Consider the following 24,252-nt stretch of genomic DNA (forward strand, 5'->3'; position numbering starts at 1 on the left):
CCTCCCGGATGACCAAGCTTCTCACCTTATCACTAAGGGAGTGTCCTGACACCCTATAGAGGGTTAGGCTTAACCCGACCGACAGCTCGCGACTATAGTTTAACGTAGGAATGTAGATCAACAAGTCCTTTTTCACTACGATGGCCCGATGCCGCATCACCGCATCACTGCACCTGTCCATCTCCAACTCCATTCTTCCCTCACGCGTGAACAAGACGTATGAGTGCCCCGACATATGAGCAATTTGAGATACGAGTAAAATTTTGAGCAGATATTTATCTTGAGATACGAGATACATTTTGATATACAAGCAGACAGCGGACGCGAGATGCTGCTGATGAGAACATCTCGGGCACTGTCTCTCTCCCCGCATCTCCCTCGTGTAATGTCTCTGTGGTCGCAACTCCCTTGTGTAATGTCTCTGCGAGCACTGGGCGGAGTGTAGCATTTTTTCAGTGTTTTTTTCCCCGTTAGTCAGTGCGAATGGCGTATATACTACTTCTCGTTGGCAAGTGGTCGTGCGTTATCCTATTGTGAGGACATTTGTGTGCATCATTTTGGGAATATTTTGAAAGGAATACAAAATCAAACAACCCTCAATATTGACTGAAAGTCAGTGTGGAGGCGGGGCAAATAGAGCTAACCCGGGGGAAGAAAGGTATCAATATGTCAAACAAAATTATAATAAAGTTTAGTGTTAGGTTAGATTACATTTATTTTTGAGTGTGTCTGCATCGTAATCCAAGTTCATTTAAATTTGTTTATGTCATGTTACGAGCGCGTTGTCGTGCAAAAAGTCTGCCCCCTCCGAAATCCGTATAATTTTAGTACTATTAAACACATTTAAGTAATATTAAACCACTAGTTATTTGTTACTTTGATAATAGATGGTGAATTAGAACAGAAAAATGTTTTGCCAATCCAATATCCTGTTTTGGGTGTTTTTTCAGAGGGTTGGAACAAATTAATTTGGTTTTAGTTCATTTCTATGGGAAACGTTCGTTTGAGTTAGGAGAAAATCGACATACGAGTTCAGTCTCGGAACGCATTAAGCTCGTATCTCGAGGTACCACTGTATATGTAATCGGAAATCCTGGCACCAACTTTAATATACCAGAATATCTCGTAACTAACCAATCGTGTGTACTCACTCTAATGGCCCAGCGCATGTATAACTTTTATAAGTCATATCTGATTAGAAGTCACAGGCTAAAATACTAATGGAAAAAGTAAAATTCACAGTAAGTGAATGTAGGGGATAGGGTTAGGTACATTTTGGTGATGAATCAACCGTACCTTTCTGGTTTGTCGTTTTCTCTGGATTTTCACCAGGCCGGATTTTTCTTTTTGACTTTTTTGAAGGCCCCAACATGGAAACTTCTTTCTGTTAATAAAAACAATGCTTATCTCATTTATTCAAGCCATGCAGATCAAAAGCTAATCAGAAAAAGGCCCGGTAGTATGTAGTGTCACAATAAATAGAATGAAAATTTAAACTTTTATCGATCCAGAAAAACGCACAATTTCGCCATTTATTATTATTTTAAAAAGAAGTTCACAAGCGGAACGCTAATGAAAATGGCGGTGAAAATCGCGGTGAAAATGGCGACGGGAAATGGCGGAAGCCTCCTCTTCTTTGCTAAAATAATTGGTTCTAAGCACCAACCATACCACAGAAGAAGAAAGCAAAGTAATTTGAGATATGAGGAAAATTCTGAGCACATATTTGCCTTGACATAAGAGACAAATTTGGGATACGAGGATATGAGAGTCAGGTGGCCGAGTATACGAGGCGTTGCTTAATATATCAGTCTTTCTCGCCGCATTTCCCTTCGACAATATTTACCATCCTTAAGCAGAAAGATACTACAAAGGATATCAAGCCTTCCAAAGGACCAACCATAATTTCTAAGCTGCGCAATGACATTCATAACGAGATGGAGAGCCTTGTTTTAATATGGATAGAAGATAAAGTTAGCAGGAGATAGCGTGACCGAGTCAATAATATGCGAAAGAGCCAGCGGAATCTAAATCGACTTGAAAGCAAAGCAAGCATCTAAAAAAGGGGACTCTTCAAAGTGAGTCGTGGTTAGTGCGATAATTTTAAAAAACAAACTCGGATGCACTTCGTTCTGAGGCATGGAGAAGCAGGAAGTTCCGCCTCGGAAGCCATGGTGGAATACACTAACATCTTGGGCTCGGTTGTTGGACAAGAAGGTTTAAAAATTGTGTAAAGTAAGGTTAAATCTTATTTTTAAGTGTGTGTATAGAAACTTAAGTTAGTTTAAGTTAAATTTAAAGTTTATTTTGCAAGCGCGTCCGTCAAGTCTCTCTTCTGTCCCCTCTCTCTCGAAAAAAGTTCAAAAAGAGGCATGGTTTACACACTGGTTCGCTGCACGGAAAAGCTTCATCTGCAGATCACGAAGCAAGTGTTTCCTAAAATAATTAGCGAGAAAGGTTATCTTCCGGAGCAAGTTTTTAACATGGACTAGACTGGCCTTTTCTGGAAGCAGATGCCTTCCCGCAGAATTTAATTCAAGGATGAACTTAAAGCGCAAGGATACAAAGTTCACAAGGATCGCCTGACACTTATCTTGTGTGGAAATGCTTCATGGTAAAGCCAGGCTTAATTTACAAGTTTAACCGTTCCCCACGCTTTGAAAAAAAAGAACAAAACATTGCTGCCTGTGTACTGGATGAGCAACAGAAAATCTTGGATGACGAAAGCTCTCCATGATAATGAGTGGTTTTATAACTGCTTCAATCCACACGTGAAGCTGTATCTCATGGAAAGGGGGCTGCCCTTTTTTGGGGATTATATAATCATCAACCTGATTATTATTTTTTTATTACAAACATTAACCTAATTTTTTTGGGACTATTTCAAGTGGAGGAGTATTTTCACTGTGAGTACAGCATTTAAAGCAGCGGCCCGCGGGACGATAATTTGCGGCCCCCGTCTTAATATGAAAGATTAATGTTCGTGCGGCACGCAAGATTGATATGAATGACACTTGTTGTGTTCGGAGCTGAATGAACCAATCACGGTGAGGTATACGGCTCTGGAGGGCGGGACATCGGCCGGGCTGTCCAGTGCCTCGCTCACTCACTCATTCATTCCTCCATTCAGCTGGGCGGAGGAGAAGCCGTGAAGCCGATCACTCCGCTCGGCGCGCACACTCCTCCGCTGCTCTCAGCATAGAACTGAATGAGGCGCTATGATCCGTGATCCAGCCTGTGTCAGTGTCTGTAGCCATCTCCGCGAGTGAAACGGAGAAACGGAGAGCGAAAGTGCGCATGCGCCACAGACCCGCGCGACTGAAAGTGAAAGATCAACCCGAGACTCATTCCAAGTGGAAAAACATATTACAGAGCCCCAGAGATGTCTCTTTCAAAGCCTGCCGTGAAGAGAAAGGTCGGTGATGAGCACAGACAGTTTCAAGAAAAGTGGGGAGTGCAATATTTCTTTGTTGAACACAGGGGCACCCCGACGTGTCTCATTTGCACTGAAAAAGTTGCGGTGCACAAGGAATACAATTTGAAACGTCATTATACTACGAGACATGCTGAGGAGTACGAAAAATACCAGGGAGATGAGAGCCAACCAGGTTGCCAGTCTTAAAACATGTCTTCTGAGGCAACAGGATTTCTTCAAGAAGGCTACCAAAGACAGTAATGCAGCAGTCGAAGCTAGCTACGCCGTTTGTGAGTTGATTGCTAAAGCAGGAAAGCCATTCACAGAAGGTGAATTTATCAAAAAGTGCATATTACAGGCTGCACATATTGTCTGTCCAGAAAAGAAAAGTCAGTTCAACCACATCAGCCTTTCTGCCAACACCGTGGCAGAGCGCATTTCTCACCTGTCAAGTGACATTTATGATCAACTGTGTGAGAAAGCACAATGTTTCAGTGTATATTCAGTGGCTCTTGATGAGACCACAGACATCACAGACACTGCCCAGCTCGCAATATATGTCCGTGGTGTTGATGACAATTTTGAAGTAATGGAGGAGTTGCTCACAGTAATTCCAATGCATGGCCAGACCACCGCTAAGGAAATATTTCACCAACTGTGTGATGCCATTAAGAATGCCGGTTTGCCATGGAAGAGCTTTGTTGGAATAACAACCGATGGAGCTCCATCAATGACAGGGAGGAAGAATGGACTGGTAGCACTTGTTAAAAAAAAACTGGAAGAGGAGGGTGTGGAGGAGGCCATAGCTCTGCACTGCATTATCCATCAGCAGGCCCTTTGCAGCAGATGCCTGAAGCATCAACCAAATCAGATCCAGGGGCTTAAAGCACAGAAGGCTCCGTGCTTTTTTAGAGGAAATTGAGTCAGAATATGGGGATGTGCTCTACTTCACTGAGGTACGTTGGCTCAGCAGGGGAAACGTGTTGAAGAGATTTTTTGAGTATTTTTTGAGGACTATATACAGTCATAGCTCTACTTACGAATGACTCTAGGTGCGAAATATCCAGGTTAAGAAAGCTTTGTATATGCAAATGAGTGCCTCGAGATAAGAAAAATATCTAAGTTACAAAACCCCCCAAAAAGTACAGTGGTACCTCGTCATACGACCGTTCGTCATATGGAATGCTCGTCTTACGGGGGAAATTTCGATCGAATAATTCGCCCGTGATGCGGTCAAAGTTTCGTCATGCGACCAAGCCAGGTTGCCATGGCATTTTTTTTGGCATATCTTTCGTGTATAACAATATTTACGAGCACCGGATGAGCTATTCAGACCAGGAAACGCACAACGCGCATGCGCGGTGAAAAGAGGGCTTTCTGGGTAATGAAGTATACTCGTGCTCGCAAAAGTATCCCCGGCAGCAACTCTATCATAGGCGCCGTTCGATGGGACGCGAACACAGATGCTACAAGCTAAAAGGAGCCGCTAGCCAGCGCCCCTGTAGCTCCCATGAGAAATCCGACTCGGATCGCTGCCGCCTGTGCGACGAGGAAACAGAGTCGTCTGAACACTTATGGCTCCGCTGTCCGGCCTTAATGACCGAACGCTACCATCGCGGCTTGGGCAACTCCCTGGATGAACTTATCCGTGTTCCAGTGGCAGCCCTAGCGCTGCTGAGGGTAATCCTCAGGCGCCTGAGGTGAAAAAGAAGAAGAAGAAGAAGATGAGCAGCGGGGCGATCGCTGATAAGACTGCTTGCTGCTCGTTGGCAAGTGGTCGTGCGTTCTCCGATTGTGAGGACATTTGTGTGCATCATTTTCGGAATATTTTGAAGGGAATAGTACGACAGCAAACAGCCCATCGATAGCGAACGTGAGGGTGGAGTGTTTGTTCTGTTTACGAGTGCGTTGTGTGGAGGGAAAAAAAAAACGAAGCCCCTCTCCCCTCGGCGAAATCCGGCCAATTTTAGTTAGATTAAACACTTTATTTCTATTAAACCACTCGTTATTTATTACTTTGTCAATATATGGCGAATTATAAGAAATAAAACATTTTTTTTCAATCCAATATCCTGTTTCTGGTGTTTTTTTCAGAGAGTTGGAACGAATTAAATTGTTTCCCATTCATTTCAATGGGAAACTTTACCTCGAGTTACGAGTAACTTGTCATACGAGCTCAGTCCCGGAACGGATTAAGCTCGTATCTCGAGGTACCACTGTACATGCATTTCTCTTCTGTTATTTAATTTTGAAAATATTGTCGCGGATGCATTGATTCTCACTTTAGAAGCTCACTCCACGATATACTGGGCTCTCATTGGCTGTCTCACAACAACCGTCCATTTTCTTTAACCCAATGTATTTCCTGTGTCTGTATTCTCACCCGCTTGCTAGTGTGACAATGAAATTTCCCGAATAGAGGATGAATAAAGTTATCTAATCTAGTAGGGATGATCACAGAGGAAAATGAGACGGACTACAGAGATAAGGTCCTTAGACTCAATGAGTGGTGCGCTCTGAGCAACTTGGCGCTGAACGTCTCCAAAACCAGAGAACTCATCCTGGACTTCCGACGGAAAAAGGCTGCTCCATCGCCCCTGTATATTAACGGCGAAAGTGTGGAGCAAGTAGAGACTTTGAAATTCCTAGGAGTCCACATCTCTGCTGATCTCACTTGGGCGGCAAACACCACAGCACTCATCAAGAAGGTGCAGCAGAGGCTACATTTCCTGAGTACTCAGGAGGGAGCAATTGAACACCAACCTGCAGAGGGTGATCAACTCATCATCAACCGCCCCCTAACCACTCTTTCCAGCATCTACGAATCCCGGTGCCTTAGAAAGCCAGAGAGCATTATAAAAGGCAGTACACTACAGAGCTATAACTGCAAAGACAAACACACTCAAGGACAGTTTCTTCCCAAGAGCTGTCACCATACTCAACTCGAGTTCTGCACCCAAGACCTAATCAAGACTTATTACTACTACTTAAACTACTTAGTATTTATTATTTGACCACTAATCTATCTATTACTATTTCGTGATTATTTATTTATCATTACTATTTAGTGATTTATTTATCATTACTATTTAGTGATTATTTATTTATCATTCCCATCAGCTGTCAGGCTCTTTAACAAAAAAAATGGCTGTGTGTTAAGACCTACCATATGCATGCATGTACATTTATGTGTATGTATGTATGTATATATGTGCTAAGCAACACGCTTATTTAATTATATATTTATTCATGTATTTTTTTCTTGACCTACTTATTACCTATCTATTTATGTCTAAAATGCCTTTCCTATTCCTGCATCCTCACCCTCTTGCCACTGGAACAACGAAATTTCCCGAATACGGGATGAATAAAGTTATCCAATCCAATCCAATTACTATTTAGTGATTATTTATTTATCATTACTATTTAGTGATTATTTATTTATCATTACTATTTAGTGATTATTTATTTATCATTAATATTCATTACTATTTAGTACTATATATTGATTTCTGTGTTTGCCTAATTGTTATAGTGTCCATAGACTCAGCGAGCAGTGCAACTAGGTGCTGAACGTCTCCAAAAACTGTGGCACCATCTTGGACACCCATCCTAGACACCCATCCTGGACACCCATGCTGGACACCCATCCTGGAATCCCATCCTGGAATCCCATCCTGGACTCTGACAGAACAAGCCGGCTCCGCTCTGGACTACCGTATTTTCACGACTATATGGCGCGGTACATGGTCGATTGGTCGCCGGTCTTTTGGTCGCCGATCTTTTGGTCGCCAGTCTTTTGGTCGCCCGGAAGGTTATTGATAATTACCATTTAAATCGTTGCTCAAATTCCCTAAATACAAATTGCGAATTACTATTTAGTCATACTTAATGCCCCAGTAATTATTAGGCTAAAGAAAGCTCCAGATTTCCCAGATTTTTGTTTTTTGTTGGAGAACTTGTTAAGACCCTGACTGAACTCTTATACACTAACACGTCGGCTCAGTGAAACTGCTCATGGCCATTGTTGGCTTTTATTGATGCGTAGACCGTGTTGTTTTACCTTGTTTTGTCGCCGGTCTTTTAGTCGTCGGTCTTTTGGTCGCCGGTCTTTTGGGTCGCCCGTTGTCGCGGTCCGGGCGACCAAAAGACCGGCGACCAAAACACGGCGACCAATCGACCACACACGATATGGCGCACCGCATTTAAAGGCGCAGTGTCAGTAACGAGTGCTATTTCTGTATTTGACAATTTGTTTTTATTACAAATTGTATGCAATGGCTTGCAGGTACTCTACATTGTTCGCGAATCGATCCGGGTTTCCATAGTCCTCCAAGAGCTTTTTTAACCGCTCATTAACAGCTGCATATTTCTTTTGGGTGTGTCTGGGCATTTAATCCAAAATAATAATGTGTTAAATGGACACCTATGAGAGTCAATGGCAGCAGCCGATGTGTTAAATGAGTGCTCTTATTTCTCCCAGAGAGAATGAAGGTTGCTAGAATTTGTAAGTTTTACTGCTTCAATAAAAACACCATCTGTGAATTTGCTTTGTCTTCTTTTTAATAAATAAATTTTACTTATTGCCCTTTATTTTAATGTCAAAGTTCCGGGCTAAAAGTATACTAAGACTTTTATTTGTTTGATAAAAATGACCAAAGTATTTGTATGTTTGTTGTTGATTAATGTTGTTTGAATTCTTAATGCTGTGTTTATTAAATGTATGTTCATGTTTGTGTGGTATTTCTATGTTGCATCCCGGTAGCTGTCTCTTGTTCCCATGCGTTTCAACACGGGTAGATTTCGTATATATATATATATGTTATTCATTTTGTGACATTAATAAATAATATTATGATCATTTTGTCTCATTTTTGTGTGTTTCTCATATCTTTCTTACAAAATTGGGACATGTTGACCAATTTTAAAGGGTATACAGACGCTCCCCTACTTACGAACATTCGAGTTATGAACAACGGTACATACGAACATGTCTGCAAATTGCGTTTATGTCGAAAAATGTTCGTAAGTTCGATTTTGTATTGCGCGCCTTTTTCCGAGTAGTGCTTCTTTCCGCCGCTAATACCGACGCCTGGCGCTGTGAGAGCTCAGCTCACCCAGCATCCACCTTCCCCTGCCCAGTTCGTTGCAGTGCGGAAGTGCGTGAACGTATCTCCAGTGCGCAAAGAAACTTTTTCATTTTTATCATTAAATATCTCGTGCATCCATTATTCAATATGGTTGGTGAAAAGCGAAAGGCTTCTAGTGAGGAAGGTGCAAGGAAGAGGCAAGCCATTTCATTTGAAATGAGTGGCAATAATAACGAAGCTTGATGCGCGTGAGAAAGTGGTGAGCGTTGCATGGGAATACAACTTGAATCGTTCGACCGTCAGTTCCATTTATAAACATAAAGATCAAGCAGGAGAACCCAAATATTGAACGTTGCACAAAGTTTGCAAATCAATTGAATGATGCTATACAGTGCTACCGCATCATTTATGATGAAAAAAAGGAAAACTGCAATCGTCATTAGATAGCTTCTTTTGGACAGTTTCTAGTAAATCTCTCTCTCTCTCTCTAATGTATGTATACATTACTGTATGTATTATCTCCATTTTATTAAATGTTTTTTTCAGTACAAACCAATGCGTGTTACTTATACAAGCCTTAAACATACAAATGCACTTATATAAACCTTCAATATACTTATATAGGCCTTAAACATAAATTATAATACAAAATATAGCACTGAGCAACTTACGAACAAATTCAATTTATGAACAATCGCTCAGAACCTAACTCGTTCGTAAGTAGGGGAGCGTCTGTAGTTGGTAGTTGTGCAAGGACCGTGGAACGAATTAGAGAATTTACATATAAAGTACTGCTCTACTTACGAAATGTTCAAGTTACAAAAAACTTCCGGAACCAATTAATTTAGTAAATAGAGCTATCATTTTCTGAACCGCTTTATCTTCATTAGGGTTGCGAGGGGTGCTGGAGCCTATCCCAGCTGACTCAGGGCCAGAGGCGGGGGACACCCGGAGGAAACCCATGCAGCCCCAGGAAGAACATGCAAACTCCACACAGGTGGACTTAACCTGAATTTGAACCCAGGATCCCAGAGCGGTGAGGCCGACAAGCTAACCACTCGCGGCACCGGCCCGCCGTGTAGTTGTAATATTGAATAAATACACACTTTTTGATGATTAGACTTGTGTACTGGGCGCAAAAAACATGTTAAGCATGTATTGTGGTAGTTAGAATAGGGGTGACCCTACTTTGCGATTTTTCGATTATCGCTACCATGTCTGATCTACATTAACCGCGATAATCAAGGGATTACTGTAATTCCGTTTCAATTAACACACCTTTTTCAGTGGCAACTAATCAATTTGTCGGATTTGATAACACGGGTGGCTTATGATGTCAAAGAGTTTCCTAATTTCAAGCCTCAGAGCTAAAATATTTTTTAAAGTCCTTCTAAAATTATTGTGTTTTAGTGTACTTTTATAAAAATATTTAGGTACATCGATTCATTGTTAAATTGAGTGTTGATTTATTTCACCATTTTATACATACACTAAACTAAAGATGGAAATTTGCAATGTAAAATGGTCGATGCGAAAGGCAGAGATACGAAATAAATATTCATCAATGTGTAGTCCAATAAAATCAAATTAAAATGAATTCTGAAGGACTACTAGTTTAAACACTGACCAAAGCCACTATATATTGTCTGAGGTATTTGTCGTAAAGCCTTGCCAAATACCGTATTTAGTCGCATATAAATCGCTTTTGTCGGACAACAAAATGATGACTGAATCGAGGGTACGGCTTATATGTGCATAAAAACACGACATGCACGAAACTGCAATTTGACGAGGCCATTACACGACGATTGCATCATTACGTCACGACCCCATTGCGTCGTGACGTAATGACGCAATGGCGCCGTGTCGTCATGACGCATGACAATGCGGCTGGTACGGTCATTTATTTCAAAATAGAGAAAAGATAAACAGATAAAACGCTAAACAAAACTAATTTTGACGTCTATGAATGATTTAAAAAAAACGTATATTGCATAAAAGGTGAAAAAACTTCACTTGTGCTTGCCACCGCTCGCTCCCGGCGTCGCCATCCCAATGCAGCTAGCTATAAACGTACTGTGACTGGACAGACGCGAGTAGTCTTGATGAATGTGCTCGTTTACATTGTCAGCACATCCCAATAGTAGTGTTAAGGCTGATTGAACGTCCTGCGGTTGATCGCTAAAATATCAGCCTTGATACCTGTATGTATCTCATGCACCCATCTACAGAGCTAGTGAAAAGTAGACCGCTACGGACACACCTCCTGTATATACTGCTCATGTGAATTCTCTTTTGAATTTGTCTACACCTTCGGGAACATGGAAAGAAAAGTCATGGTTGGAGAAAAAAGACCAAGAAGAATGTCTTAAAGAAATTATTTCAAGCTGAAAGTTTTAAGGTATGCAGAAAAAATTGGCAACACATATGAAGCAGGAAGACACTTTGGAGTTGATGAAAGTAATGTTAGAAGATGGAGAAATGATGGAACAAATCAAAAAAGGCCAAGAGCGGACCAAAAACTGGCCAAAATCCAGAGATGGAAGAAGCCCTCCTTGAGTGGTTTGATGAGCTGAGGCAGAGAGGTGACCAAGTTTCCAGTTTAGCCATCCGCTTTAAAGCTTTAAAAGTTGGCAAAGTCTAGCAAGTATCCAATGACGTCATCTTTTAAAGCTTCACAGAGATGGTGCAGCAGATTCCAAAAAAGAAATGATCTCACATTGCGCAAAAGTTGCCAGCCGAACTTGATGAAAATATTCTGAACTTTCAAAACTGTATCATTAGCAACCACAAGCTTGTTGATTATCCCCTCTCCAGAATTGGTAACATGGATGAAACGCTTGTGTTTTGACATGCCTAGAAATACCACAGAGGATAGGAGAGGGGAAGGGTTAGGGTTGCTGATCAGAGCAACTGGGCATGAAAAGACTCACTTGACAGTTGTTTTGGGCTGCACAGCTGATGGAGGAAAATTGCCTCCCATGGTGATTGTTAAACGCAAAACCCGGCCAAAAGACAAGTTTCCCAGTGGAGTTATCATTCATCAACACCCAGTAGGATGGATGGATGGATGAAGATGGTGTACTGCTGTGGCTGACTAAAGCTTGGAGCCGCCGAAGTAAAGCATTACTGAAAGCCCCCTCTTTACTTGTAGGGGACCAATTCAAGGCGCATCAGATAGGCACAGTGAAAAATCATCTGAAATGCATGAAAACCGTCTCGGCAGTTATTCCAGGCGGTCTCACTGGAATGTTTCAGCCACCGGATGTAAGTTTAAACAAACCGTTTAAAACTTACATGAGGAAGCTGTGGACAGAGTGGATGTCGGAGGGAAAGGCTGAACTGACTGATAAAGGGAATTTCAAACGTGCACCCTTACCCACTGTGACAGAGTGGGTGAAAGAAGTCTGGGAGGCAATTCCTGCATCAATGATTAAAAAGTCATTCTTAAAATGCCCTATAAGCAATAAAATGGATGGCACTGAGGATGATATTCTGTGGAAGGACAATGAAGGAACAGACAGAGGAAGACAGAAGATACAAACACAGCAGAAGAAGATACAAAAACAGATACAGAATAGATGATCATGACAAAGCCAGATGGGATGATGATAATATTCAGTACTCCAATGATTGAATTGTTTGGCGAATCAGACAATGACGATGAAAATGATTAAGGTTAAATAAAACAAATGTCCACTTGGATTTTTTTTCATTTTATCTCTTGTTCGAAAGTGACAACTAGAGTAATTTCTGTCATTAAAAAGCATCAGGTTCTCATCAAAAAGACTTTTCTTTTTTCAAATTGAATATAATTTTATATTTTGCATTTACAGGCATATTAACTTCCTTATGCAGAGCTGCCAACCTCCGTTGACCCCATTTCAGGAGTACCTATGTCCCATTTTCGTAGTTTATCCGGAGTGAATGCGATTCACGCAAAATCGATTTGAGCCGAAGTAACACAAGATGAATCATTCGTCAGAACTTGTAACTCGGATGATTCACAATGCACTCGTTACCAAATTCTTCCGGTTTATAGTGCGGTTGAATCAAGATGGCAGAATATTCAGCGATGGTGTGAATTTTGAGGCATTTAAATTTGATACTCTTCTGAAAAAAAAATAAGTGGCAATTTTTCAGGATTTCCGGAGTTTAGGGAGGTTGTCCGGAGTCCCGGAGTTTGCGTTGCATTTCCGGGTAAACTCCTGAAATTCCGGAGAGGTTGGCAGCTCTGCTCATGGTATTGACCCTAATCATGTGCTTTTAATTCATACAGTATCTCAGAAATACCACGTGCAATGATTTTTGTTAAGATTTTCCCTTCAAAGTAACACATTTGCACTCCCTATTAAAGCTATGAATATGGAAGTGTGTGTGTGTGTATGTTAAGATTCTCTCGCTAGGTTTGTCCAAACCGTGCAACGTAGACAGTCGAGGTTTTTTTGCGGTGGTCAGAAAGGGCTGTCGGATCCTAATAGACGAGTGATTGCATTTCTTCACCTTCTCTAAGTGAGTAAACTCAATCTTTTATTTGTGAAACACCCATTTTTCAAAAGATAATTTGTTTTAATAGCACAAAAATTGTCTTTTGCCGGTCCCCCCTGCTTTTTTTACACTAAAGTAGGGTTCGGTGAATGCGCATATGAAACTGGTGGGGTTCGGCAGCTCCAACAAGGTTAAGAACCACTGTGCTAGTTAGAGGCCATCGGATCTGGCAGGAGCACACCAAGCTCGACCTGAAAACAGTACACTCTATGTGGACACAGAGCCGGCCAGAAATGTGGTAGCAGCCATTAACTTGAGTGCAAGTGTCCGATTTAGCGACCATGGCACTACATCCCTGGCTGGCGGTGAGTTCCTGATTCGTGTGCCTCTGACTCTTGTTCATTAGAATCCTTTTTTGGAACACTTTTTATTTTTATTGGGCCTGGCTTGTAATCAATTAAACCTGTCTGATAATTTTCTCATTGGTTAAGGAGCTGAGACCATTGTTAATCACGTTGAGCTATAGCGGTGTTTATGGAATTGATTTGCGCTCCATTTTAAGCCATTAGATAATTTTCTCCAGAATGGCACATCCACACATGCTACAGCAAGGTTTAATGTATCTCCCAGCACAATCTCCAGAACATAGGATATTTCAGGAGAGGGGTGGTTATTCTCTGAGAGCTGGACAAGGCCGTAAGAGATCCTCAACCAATCAGAAGGACCAATACCTGCTCCTTTGTACAAGGCGGAACAGGCTGAACACGTGGCCGGATGATTCGCTGAAAGACGCTTCGCCGACGGACGTTTGACAGAGGGACAGTTGGCCGAATGGACGTTCCACCGAACGGTCAATCGGCCGAACGGAGCTTCCGCCGAGCGGAGGTTCGCCGGCGCGCTCGCCCCGCCCCCGGATCGTGTGTGTACAAGTTTTGCAACCTCGGCCTGCGGGCCATATAAGGCCCGTTAGGATTTTTAATCCGGCCCGCCGAGTATGTAAATCATATCCCTACGGTCATCGGAGGGGTTTCTCCCCGGGAACAGTGCTTCGTGGGCGGATTTTAATGACATGTTGAGTTTCATTATCGAGCTCCATATATTTCCCGAGTTTGAGGACTTTAAAAATCGGCTGGGGTTCCCCCGAGCCTATCCGAGAATAGTGCACCCTGAGCGGACTGGGTTGGACGACGCCCCGCTGAATTTCTGGAGCTCCAGAAATTTTTCAAATTTGAGCCCCACACACATTGGAGGGGGTTTTTCACCGAGCACAGTGCTCTGTGGGCGGACAGGGGTGACACATGCCCCGCTGGAATCCTGAGCACCATATTTTTTTCTAAGTGTGAGCACCACATACATAGGCAGGTTTTTTCCCCCCGAGCATATCCGAAAAAACGTCTATATACGACCATTCGCCAAACGGCTCAAAATGCGTTTAATGATTAAATACAAATACTAGTATTTGTATTTAATCATTAAACGCTGTTTTCGGCTGGATTTGACCGAATTTGAGAGCATTTTGAGCCGTTTGGCGAATGGCTCTGTTATTAAAATGGCCGCATCGGACATCTAGTCTGTATACACAAAGAATATGTGAATTTCCTTTGTCTTCTTTTAAATAAAATACTAGTATAAAATACAATACTAGTATTGTATATACAAATACTAGTATTTGTATTTAATCATTAAACGCATTTTGAGCCGTTTGGCGAATGGTCGTATATATATATATATATATATGTATATATATATATATATATATATATATATATATATATATATATATATATATATATATATATATATATATATATATATATATCGGCCGATTGACCGTTCGGTGGAACGTCCATTCGGCGACCTGTCCCTCTGTTAAACGTCCGTCGGCGAAACGTCTTTCAGCGAATCATCCGAGCACCGGCTGAACATTGCTCGAGCCATAAAGAAAGACGTCTAGAGGGCCACTGGTGTAACTGTCTCTATCCAAACAATCAGAACAGACTTGAAAGTGGCCTGTGAGCCCTACGTTCTGTAGTGGGCGCTGTGCTCATTGTCTAGCACCGTGGAGCTCTACTGGCGCCCTTACTTTGCATAGACGAGAGCACGTTCACCCTGAGCACCTGTAATAGCCGTGAAAGAGTCTGAGAAAACAAGGTAAACGTTATGCTACTTGCAACGTAGTTCAACTTGACAGTTTGATGGTGGGTCAGTAAGGGTCTGGGCAGCCATATCCATGGACGCACAAACAAGAGTATGCAGGGAGTCATGAGTCCCTGGCATAAACCCAATAGAAAATCTGAGGGAGATTAAGATTCGGTCCATTAGAGGCCGCCAGATTGCTCCTCAGACTCTACAACAGCTCAGGGATACCTTCACACAGATCTGGGATGAAATGACACCATCCGTCATCTTATTAGGAGCATGCCGCGACATTGGGAAGCATACATACAATCTCATGGGGGCCACACAATATACTGAAAAGCATTTTGAGTTGCAGAAATTCATCTCATTTCATCTCTCATCTCTGATGAAAATGAACTAGCCTGTCTTATCTTATTCTATTCAGATTTTAGGTTGAGTCATCATTTGATAAACCTGTAGGCTGAAAACTTTTATTTCCATTCAAAAACTTGGGATCGTTTTGTTCCTAAGACATTGCCCTGATGTTATTTGTACAGATATCCAACTTCCTATTGAGATCTGATGTATCAAATGTGTTTCTTTAGAGAGCTTCTTTAATTTTTGTGTGCAGTGTACTTTTTAGTAAATGTATGGGTTGAGTAGATCATGTTGACTTAATTTCTTTAGTATATCAACATACATTACAGCTCAGATTTGTCAGTGGCGTAGAAAAAGGATAGATTTCAAGATGTTGGCTCATTGAAAAGTAGATCTTGGAGCAAAAATATGAGAACACCCCTCTTCTTTTTATTCACAAAATGAAATATTCATACTTACACTTATTGCACCAATAGGCTGATCTTCACTGAGGTCAATGAAGATTTCTGTCTTTGCAGAATCTTTTCCACGATCAATCAAACAGCTTCCTGAGAACACTTTGCGTGAGTCAGGAAGCTCTTGAATAGTAGAGTAGGTGCTGGAATCAGAGGTTCCTTTCCGGTATAGAGATGTAAGAGAGTTGTTCAAGTGACTCGTGCTCTATAGATATAGATAAAGACAGTAACAATAATAAACAAGAAATTAACAGATTTTCATTAACCAGAAAGTAACTTAATTCCAACAATAATGACTTTTTATTTTAATATAGGGTAAAACCTTACTTGCATGGCAATAAAAATATAATTACCGTATTTACGCGCATATAATAAGTGCCTGATCAGACTGACCAGACGAGAGTAGCCTAGATTCATGTGTTCGTATTGTTTACCATGTCAGCACATCCCAATAGTTCTTAAGGCTGATCGAAGGTCTTGCGGGCGATCATTTAAATAACAGCCTTGATACCTGAGTTATGTGTATCTCATGCTATTTTTGCACCCGGAGACTTGGTGAACACTATAGCACTACAGACACACTTCCTCGTTGTACTTACATTACTTCCTTTTTTTTAATTTTTCTACGTCCAGCCAACACACTTTCTGGACAGATAAAAGAAATGATTGTATATTTGTGATTATGAAATAAAACAAAACTCCGCTTTGATTTTTTTTCTTTTTATTTCTTGTTCAAAAGTGCCAACTATTGCAGTAATATGAACCGTCGAAATAAAATCGAGATATTTCGACAGTACAGTGGTACCTCGACATACGATCTTAATCCATTCCGGGACTGAGATCGTATGACGAGCTTCTCGTAACTCGAGCGGACGTTTCCCATTGAAATGAAATGAAAAAAAATTAATTTGTTCCAACCCTCTGAAAAAACACCAAAAACAGGATATTGGATTAGAAAAAATGTTTTATTTCTTCTAATTCGCCATATTTTGACAAAGTAATAAATAACGAGTGGTTTATAGTAATAAAATGTGTTTAATAGGAGTAGAATTAGACATTTCGCGGAGGGTAGAGACAGCGACATACACGGAGGCAGGGGGATGGGGGGGTGTTCGTTGGGACTTTATCCACAACGCACTCGTAAACTAACAAACAAATTTAAATTAACTTGGATAACTATATACAGACACTCAACGTTTAATGTAACTTCAAACAAAACTGAATTCTAATTTTGTTTTAATCTTTTTAACCTTACGTAGTTCTACAGGTTTACACCACCCGGCCGCTCCGCCGAAGTCTTCAAAACGAACGCATCAAGAGTTGTTTGTTTTTGCCTCCCCTTCAAAATATTTAGATAATGATGCATACAAATGTCATCACAATACGATAATGCGCGACCACTTGCCAGCTTGTCAGGGTGAGTCTTTTCTATAAAATCCGAAACCTCTTGCCACTTCGCAAGCATGTCTTTAATATCTTTTGTAGCCAGGAGCCCCGCCTCCTCCACCACCTCAGCGTTACTGAGTTCTGGCAACAAATGTTCACTCTCCTGTAGGTCGATTAAATCCTGTGTCATGATTTCTTCGTGGTGCTCGGCGATTAGGTCATTCACATCTGCATCGTCAACCTCCAGCCCCAAGGAATTTCCAAGCAACATGATATCATCCACGAGTTCATCATGTGCAGCAGGGGCTGCTGTTCCAAAGTCTCTTTCAGCGGAAGCTGGCCACAATTTTTTCAATGCTGAATTAAGAGTTCATTGTGTGACGCCCTGCCATGCATCGTTAATAATTTTCAAGCAATGGACAATATTAAAGTGCTCTTTCCAAAATTCACGAAGGGTTAGCTCTGTGTCATCTGTCACATCCAAGCATTTCTTGAATAAATACTTTGTGTACAATTTCTTAAAATGTGAAATCACTTGTTGGTCCATGGGCTGGAGGAGTGGCGTGGTGTTGGGCGGTAGATAGAGCACCTTGATGAATTTATATTCATCCACAATTTCCTCTTTGAGACCAGGAGGATGACCAGGGGCATTGTCGAGGACCAGGAGACATTTCATTGGCAGGCTTTTCTCTGTCAAATACGTTTTGACTGCCGGACCAAAGCACAGATTAACCCATTCTGTGAATAAATGACGCGTAATCCAAGTTTTAGAATTAGCGCGCCACATCACTTGTAGGTTTTCTTTGTTGATGTTGTGTCTCTTGAAGGCACGCGGGTTCTCTGCATTGTACACTAGTCGCGGCTTAATTTTACAGTCACCGCTGGCATTAGCACACAACGCTAGCATTAGGACACAACGCTAGCATTAAGCGGTCCTTCAGAGGTTTGTGTCCCGGTAATGCCTTCTCCTCTGCCACGATGAATGTCCGCCTGGGCATCTTTTTCCAAAAAATACCAGTTTCATCGCAGTTGAAAACTTGCTGGGGGTGTAATTTTCCTGGGTGATAATCAAGGTAAATGTCTTGACAAATTCCACCGCGGCTTTCGAATTGGAACTCGCCGCTTCCCCGTGTCGGATTACAGTGTATTCCAGATCGTTTTTTAACATTTTCGAACCAGCCATGACTCGCTTTAAATGGTTGTGAAGTTCTTGAAGGCTCTCCTTTCGTTTTTATCAAATGTATGTAAATTCCGCTGGCTTTTTCACAAATGGTTGACTCGGCCACGCTATCTCCTGCTAATCGTTTTTCTTTTATCCACAATAAAAGAAGGCTCTCCATCTCGTCATGAATGTCACTGCGCCGGTGGGAAATGATACTTAGTCCTTTGGAAGGCCTCTTCTCCTTAATTGCGTCCTTCTGCTTAAGGATGGTGGATATGTTTGATGTATTCCTCTCGTATTGCCGAGCGAGCTCGGTAACACGTACCCGACTCTCATATTTTTAAATTATTTCGCGTTTCATGTCCATTGTCAACGGTCGCCTTTTCTTTGCAAAACTCTGCCGATCCATAGTAATATCGTTTACCTGGTATGTAAATGTAGACCAACGTGGGGCGAAAAACGGGTGTGGTAAAGCAAAGTCCGCCCAGTGCTCGTAGATATATTTCATACACGAAAGAGATGCAAAAAAGACAGTGCCATGGCCACCTGGCTTGGTCGCATCACGAAATTTTGATCGTATCTCGGGCGAATTATCTGATCGAAATTTCCGTCGTAAGACGAGCATGTTGTATGATGAGCGGTCGTATGACAAGGTATGACTGTAGAAGCAATTTGTCCGTCACAATATCTTTAACTTCTGGTAAGAAAAGTCTCATAAGATGGAAGAGCTGTCGGCGCTTACTAGCAACGGAGTCGAGGTGCCCTACTCTGCTACTGTTGTCTTCAGCTCCAGACTACTGAGGAACTGTGCGGATAAGCTTGGAAGAGTGACTCTGCATAATCTCTACCTCGGTCAGTCTGCAGAAGTTCCCCATCTTGTGGAAGACTTCCTGTGTGTGGTTCCAGTTTTTGTTTCCATTTTCCAGTTTCCATTTACTTTGATTAGCTTAGTACTTTTTGCTTTTGGTTTGTTGTTGTGCGGCCTTTGCGACTGTACTGTCTAACTTATAACTATGCCTTTTCTTGCTACTGTCACAATGAAATTTCCCGAATACAGGATGAATAAAGTTATCCAATCCATTCCAATCCAATTTCTGTCATTAAAAAGCTTCAGGTTATCATCAAGAAAGACTTGTTTTTTTTCAAATTGAATAATTTGATATTTCACAAAGACAGGCATATTAACTTCCTTATGATATTGACCCTAATCATGTGCTTTTGATTCATACAGTATCTCAGAAATACCATGTGGAATGATTTTTTTTCAAATATTTTCCCTTCAAAGTAACACATTTGTACTCCCTATTCAAACCATGATATGGAGGTGAAAATTGTAAATCAGGGGGTGGCTTATACGCGAGAAATTGTAAAATTCAACCATTTTAAGGATGCGGCTTATATGCGCGGGCGGCTTATATGCGAGTAAATACGGTACTCATGCCGCGTAAGTAAACACACGTGACGTGAAAGTCATCATCATTAGCAGGACACAGTGTTCGTCATACTTTCATTCATAATTTCCGCTTCTTGTCATTTGTCAGTGACAAGTTGCCACTTTGAGGTGCATTTCAAAATAGCACAGAAAAAGTTGTAATGTGTTAAAAAAAATTACAATGCAAGTTGGATTTTATTTTGTGCGCTGCATTTGTTTGCTGTGCGTGGAAAACACGATAGTGTGCAATTGCGCACGTGCGCAGTTTAGCGGTATTGTGGAATATTGAGGCGCCTGTTAGTCTAGATAACACCTACTGTGGCAAATAGCAACATGTGTTCATGAGCCAGGGATTTAAGGGTACAGCTTATATGCAGAGGCGGCTAATATGCGAGAAAATGTGGAAATATATTACATTAAATAATATCATTACAGTAATCTCTCGAATATCCCGGATAATGTAGACCAGATATGGCCCCGATAATCTAAAAACCGCGAAGTAGGATCACCCTTATTATTAGTACCATACTACATGTTTTCGCATCTAAACAAAAATACAAGTACACAAGATTATCAAGAAGTATTTATCATATATTCGTTATATGCATTGTAATGTAATAATATCTAAATATCATCTACAAACAACAAAATGTAAATACTTCAAGTACTGTACTCACAGTGAAAAATAGTTCACTACGCTTGATTTAAATAATGATAAAAAAACGTCTGAGTTTGATTTATTTAATAAGGGACAGCACATATTAATGAACACATTCATATTTATGTGAATGAACATATATATGTAAAAATATGTAAGATTGTGGCCAAGGGCTAATTTCCATCTTTGGGCGGTGGCGCGAGTGGTTAGCATGTCGGCCTCACAGCTCTGGGTTCAAATCCAAGTCATGTCCTTCAGTGTGAAGTTTGCCTGCGTGGGTTTCCTCTGGGTACTCCGGTTTCCTCCCACATTCCAAAAACATGCATGGTAGGCTGATTGGACACTCTAAATTGTCCCTAGATATGGGTGTGAGTGTGCATGGTTGTCTCCTTGTGCCCTGCGATCGGCTGGTCACGGATTCAGGGTGTCCCCTGTTTTTTAATATTTGAAAGTGGTGGTGCATTTTTGGGTGTCTGTACAATACTTTCAGAGCTTGCTTATAAATGGGTTCAGTTGGTTTAGTGTTGTTTTGCAGGCCAATGACCAACTTGTTAGGCAGCAAGTCATGTGTGCCAAAATACAGTTTTTCCGACTCAGGCGTTAGATTTTTTTCTAATGAACCAATAATAGGACAAATTTAATTTAATTCTATTCAGTGTTTTTTGTTTATCTGTCATTTGAAGACAAGCCAAGAGTCAAGAGTGCCTTGGTAAAATTCTTCTTAAATTCTTGGACTACATTGATTGATTTTCCTTGGACAAAAACGTTGGGCTCATGGTTATTTGTCACTATTCGAAAAATACATAAAAACAGTCTTAGATATGTTTAAGTTTAGTTGAGATTTTTCAACCCAGTTATTGATTTTCAAGCCAGTTATTCACACTTGTCATTGCATCTGTGAATTCCTGTGTAGCTTATTTTTTGTCTTTTGCGTGGACATATGGAATGGCAGCATAGGAATACATTTGACAGATTACAATTGAAGGACAACATCTTGGCAAATCATTGATGTGAAGACTAAAGAGCAGTGGACCGAGCACTGACCCCTGCGGTAGCCGAAGACTGTTATTCCGCGAAGTAGATTTTGTATTTTGTATCCTGACGCACTGTGATCTTACAGATACCGTATTTTCTTGCATATGCGCTAAACCCACGTATAAGCCGCACCTTTAAAAATAACTGAATTTGATAATTTCTCACGTATAAGCCGCCACTTGATTCACAATTTTCACCTCCATATTCATGGTTCTAATAGTGAGCACAAAGGTGTTACTTTGAAGGGAAAATCTTAAGAAAATTCATCGCACGTGGTATTTCTGAGATATTGTATGAATCAAAAGCATATTATTAGGATCAATATCATAAGGAAGTTAATATGCCCGATTCTTTCAATGGTTCATATTACTGCAATATAAAAAATATATAAAAATCAAAGTGGAATTTTTTTTTATTTCATCATCACAAATGTACAATAATTTCATTTGTTTTCCGAAAGGGCGTTGCCTGCACGTAGACAAATTAAAAAAGGAAGTAACGTAAGCAAGCACAACCAGGACGTGTGTCCATAGCGCTATAGTGTTCACCAAGTCTCTGGGTGCAATAATAGCGTGCACATTACGCAGGTAACAAGGCTGATATTTTAATGATCGACCGCAAGACCTTCGATCAGCCTTAACAACCATTGGGATGTGCTGACATGGTAAATGCTACAAACACGTCTAACAAGGCGACTCGCGTCTGGCCGGTCCGAGCATGTTTAACTACGGTCAGATGGCAACGCCCTGAGCGAGTAGTGTAGTTTTTTAGCGAGTAGTTTTTTCACGTTTTTTGCAAGATTCATTTTTTTCATGAATTTCATTCAAAGAGGTAAATATAAATGTTGTTTAGCGTTTTATATGTTTATTTGTTCTCTATTTTGAAATAAATGACTGTATCGGCCACATTGTCTTGCGTTATGGCGATCCGTCTGTCACCTTGCTGTTTCGGGCATGTCGTCTTTTTATGCAAATGTAAGCCGTACCCTCGATTCAGTCCTAATTATTGGCCAGTTTTTTTTCATGTGAATGCAGACACTGTCTTGGATAATGGTCATGGAAGCATTGCATTGTCATTAGTTTGGTTATGGTAGAGATTAGAGGTAAGATCGGGCTAGAAATTTGGCCCGACCCGAACCGGCCCATGTGTTTTAGGGCCCGGCTCGAGCCCGGCGGATTAATTTGAGTTGCAGGATCGAGCCCGAAGCAAACCCAAAATTTCATATTTTACTTGTGAGGACTCAGGACTCCCGAGTCGGGAGGAGGAGGCGTGATTTATGATAACAAATTAAAGCCTGTCTTTTGTAACAAAATCTAAGTTAAACAAGACTGTATGGACATTTACATACCGTATTTACGCGCATATAAGCCGCCTGTGCGTATAAGCCGCACCCTTAAAATTGTTGAATTTTACAATTTCTCACGTATAAGGCGCTCCCTGATTCTCAATTTTCACCTCCATATTTATGGTTTTAATAGGGAGTACAAATGTGTTACTTTGAAGGGAAAATCTTAAGAAAAATCAGCACAAGTGGTATTTCTGAGATACTGTATGAATCAAAAGCATATTATTAGAGTCAATATCATAAGTTAATATGCCTGACTTTGTAAATGCAAAATATCAAATTATTCCATTTGAAAAAATAAATTACCGTAATTACTCGAATATAACACGCATACTTTTGCTATATAATTAATTCCAATAGTTGGGGGTGCGTGTTATAATCAATAACTAAAATAAATTACAAATTTTCGATCGAAAAAAGCATTGTCAAACTCACTTTGACGCACGGACATTGTGCAATTTCCAACTTTGAATTCAAAATACACGCATATTAAAGATCGTCAAGCCTCACAAACATCACAATCCTGCATTAATAAACTGGAAAGTAGAATACTACATTGTAGTGTAGTACGTACTTGTATTTAGAAATATGTCCAGCGGGGGGCAGTACATTCCCTTGTTACATGTGATAGTCTTTTCCATTGTGCATATCTTCAAATCATTTATTTATTCAATTTGTATGTTCCTTTTCTTGTTTGAGAATGACAATAGATATTTGAATTAAAACATGGTATTGTCAATTGAAATGTAGTCAATGTTCAAGGAAGTCTAAAAGGTATTGCAACATAACATGTCTACATGATATGTTTGTCCACTCTGTGTATCATCTATTGCCCTAAAATTCAAACGCATAACTCCACCAACTGCAAGACACTCGACACGCTCGTACCTGAAGATTTCTCTATCCGGTTTTGAACAAAACAATCGTGAAACGAAGAAAAAAAGGTAAGATTTCTGATTTTCGTCAGCGGGAAATTTTAGGTGCGCACTATATTCGAGTACTGCGTTTTTCCAGATTTTTTTGGCCCAAAATTACCTGCGTGTTATTTTCGAGTGCGCGTTATATTCGAGTAATTACGGTAGTCTATTTTGATGAGAACCTGATGCTTTTTATTGACATAAATTGCAATTTGCTTAGCAGAAGTTTAAGATGTAGTGGCCAAATTGTTTTATAATGTCAAAATATCTAATTTTTTTTAGATGGTTCATGTTACTGCAATAGTTGTCACTTTCGAACAAGAAATAAAAAGAAAAAAATCAAAGCGTAATTTTGTTTTATTTCATAATCACA

The 24,252-nt window shown here is 40.7% G+C and overlaps 1 protein-coding gene across 8 annotated transcripts in view; it reads right to left on the reverse strand.

The window, feature by feature from the left end:
• nvl (nuclear VCP like) overlaps positions 1–24,252 on the reverse strand; it is a 181,305-nt gene that overhangs the window by 105,315 nt on the left and 51,738 nt on the right. For all 8 annotated transcript variants that reach the window (XM_077613087.1, XM_077613083.1, XM_077613082.1 and 5 more), the window contains 2 exons: positions 15,949–16,149; positions 1,297–1,384 (listed from right to left, as the gene is read on the reverse strand). In XM_077613087.1, coding sequence (XP_077469213.1) covers positions 1,297–1,384; positions 15,949–16,149 — 289 coding nt within the window. The remainder of the gene's footprint in view (positions 1–1,296; positions 1,385–15,948; positions 16,150–24,252) is intronic.

Source organism: Stigmatopora argus, chromosome 11 (genome assembly GCF_051989625.1).
Source record: "Stigmatopora argus isolate UIUO_Sarg chromosome 11, RoL_Sarg_1.0, whole genome shotgun sequence".
Lineage (NCBI taxonomy): Eukaryota > Metazoa > Chordata > Actinopteri > Syngnathiformes > Syngnathidae > Stigmatopora > Stigmatopora argus.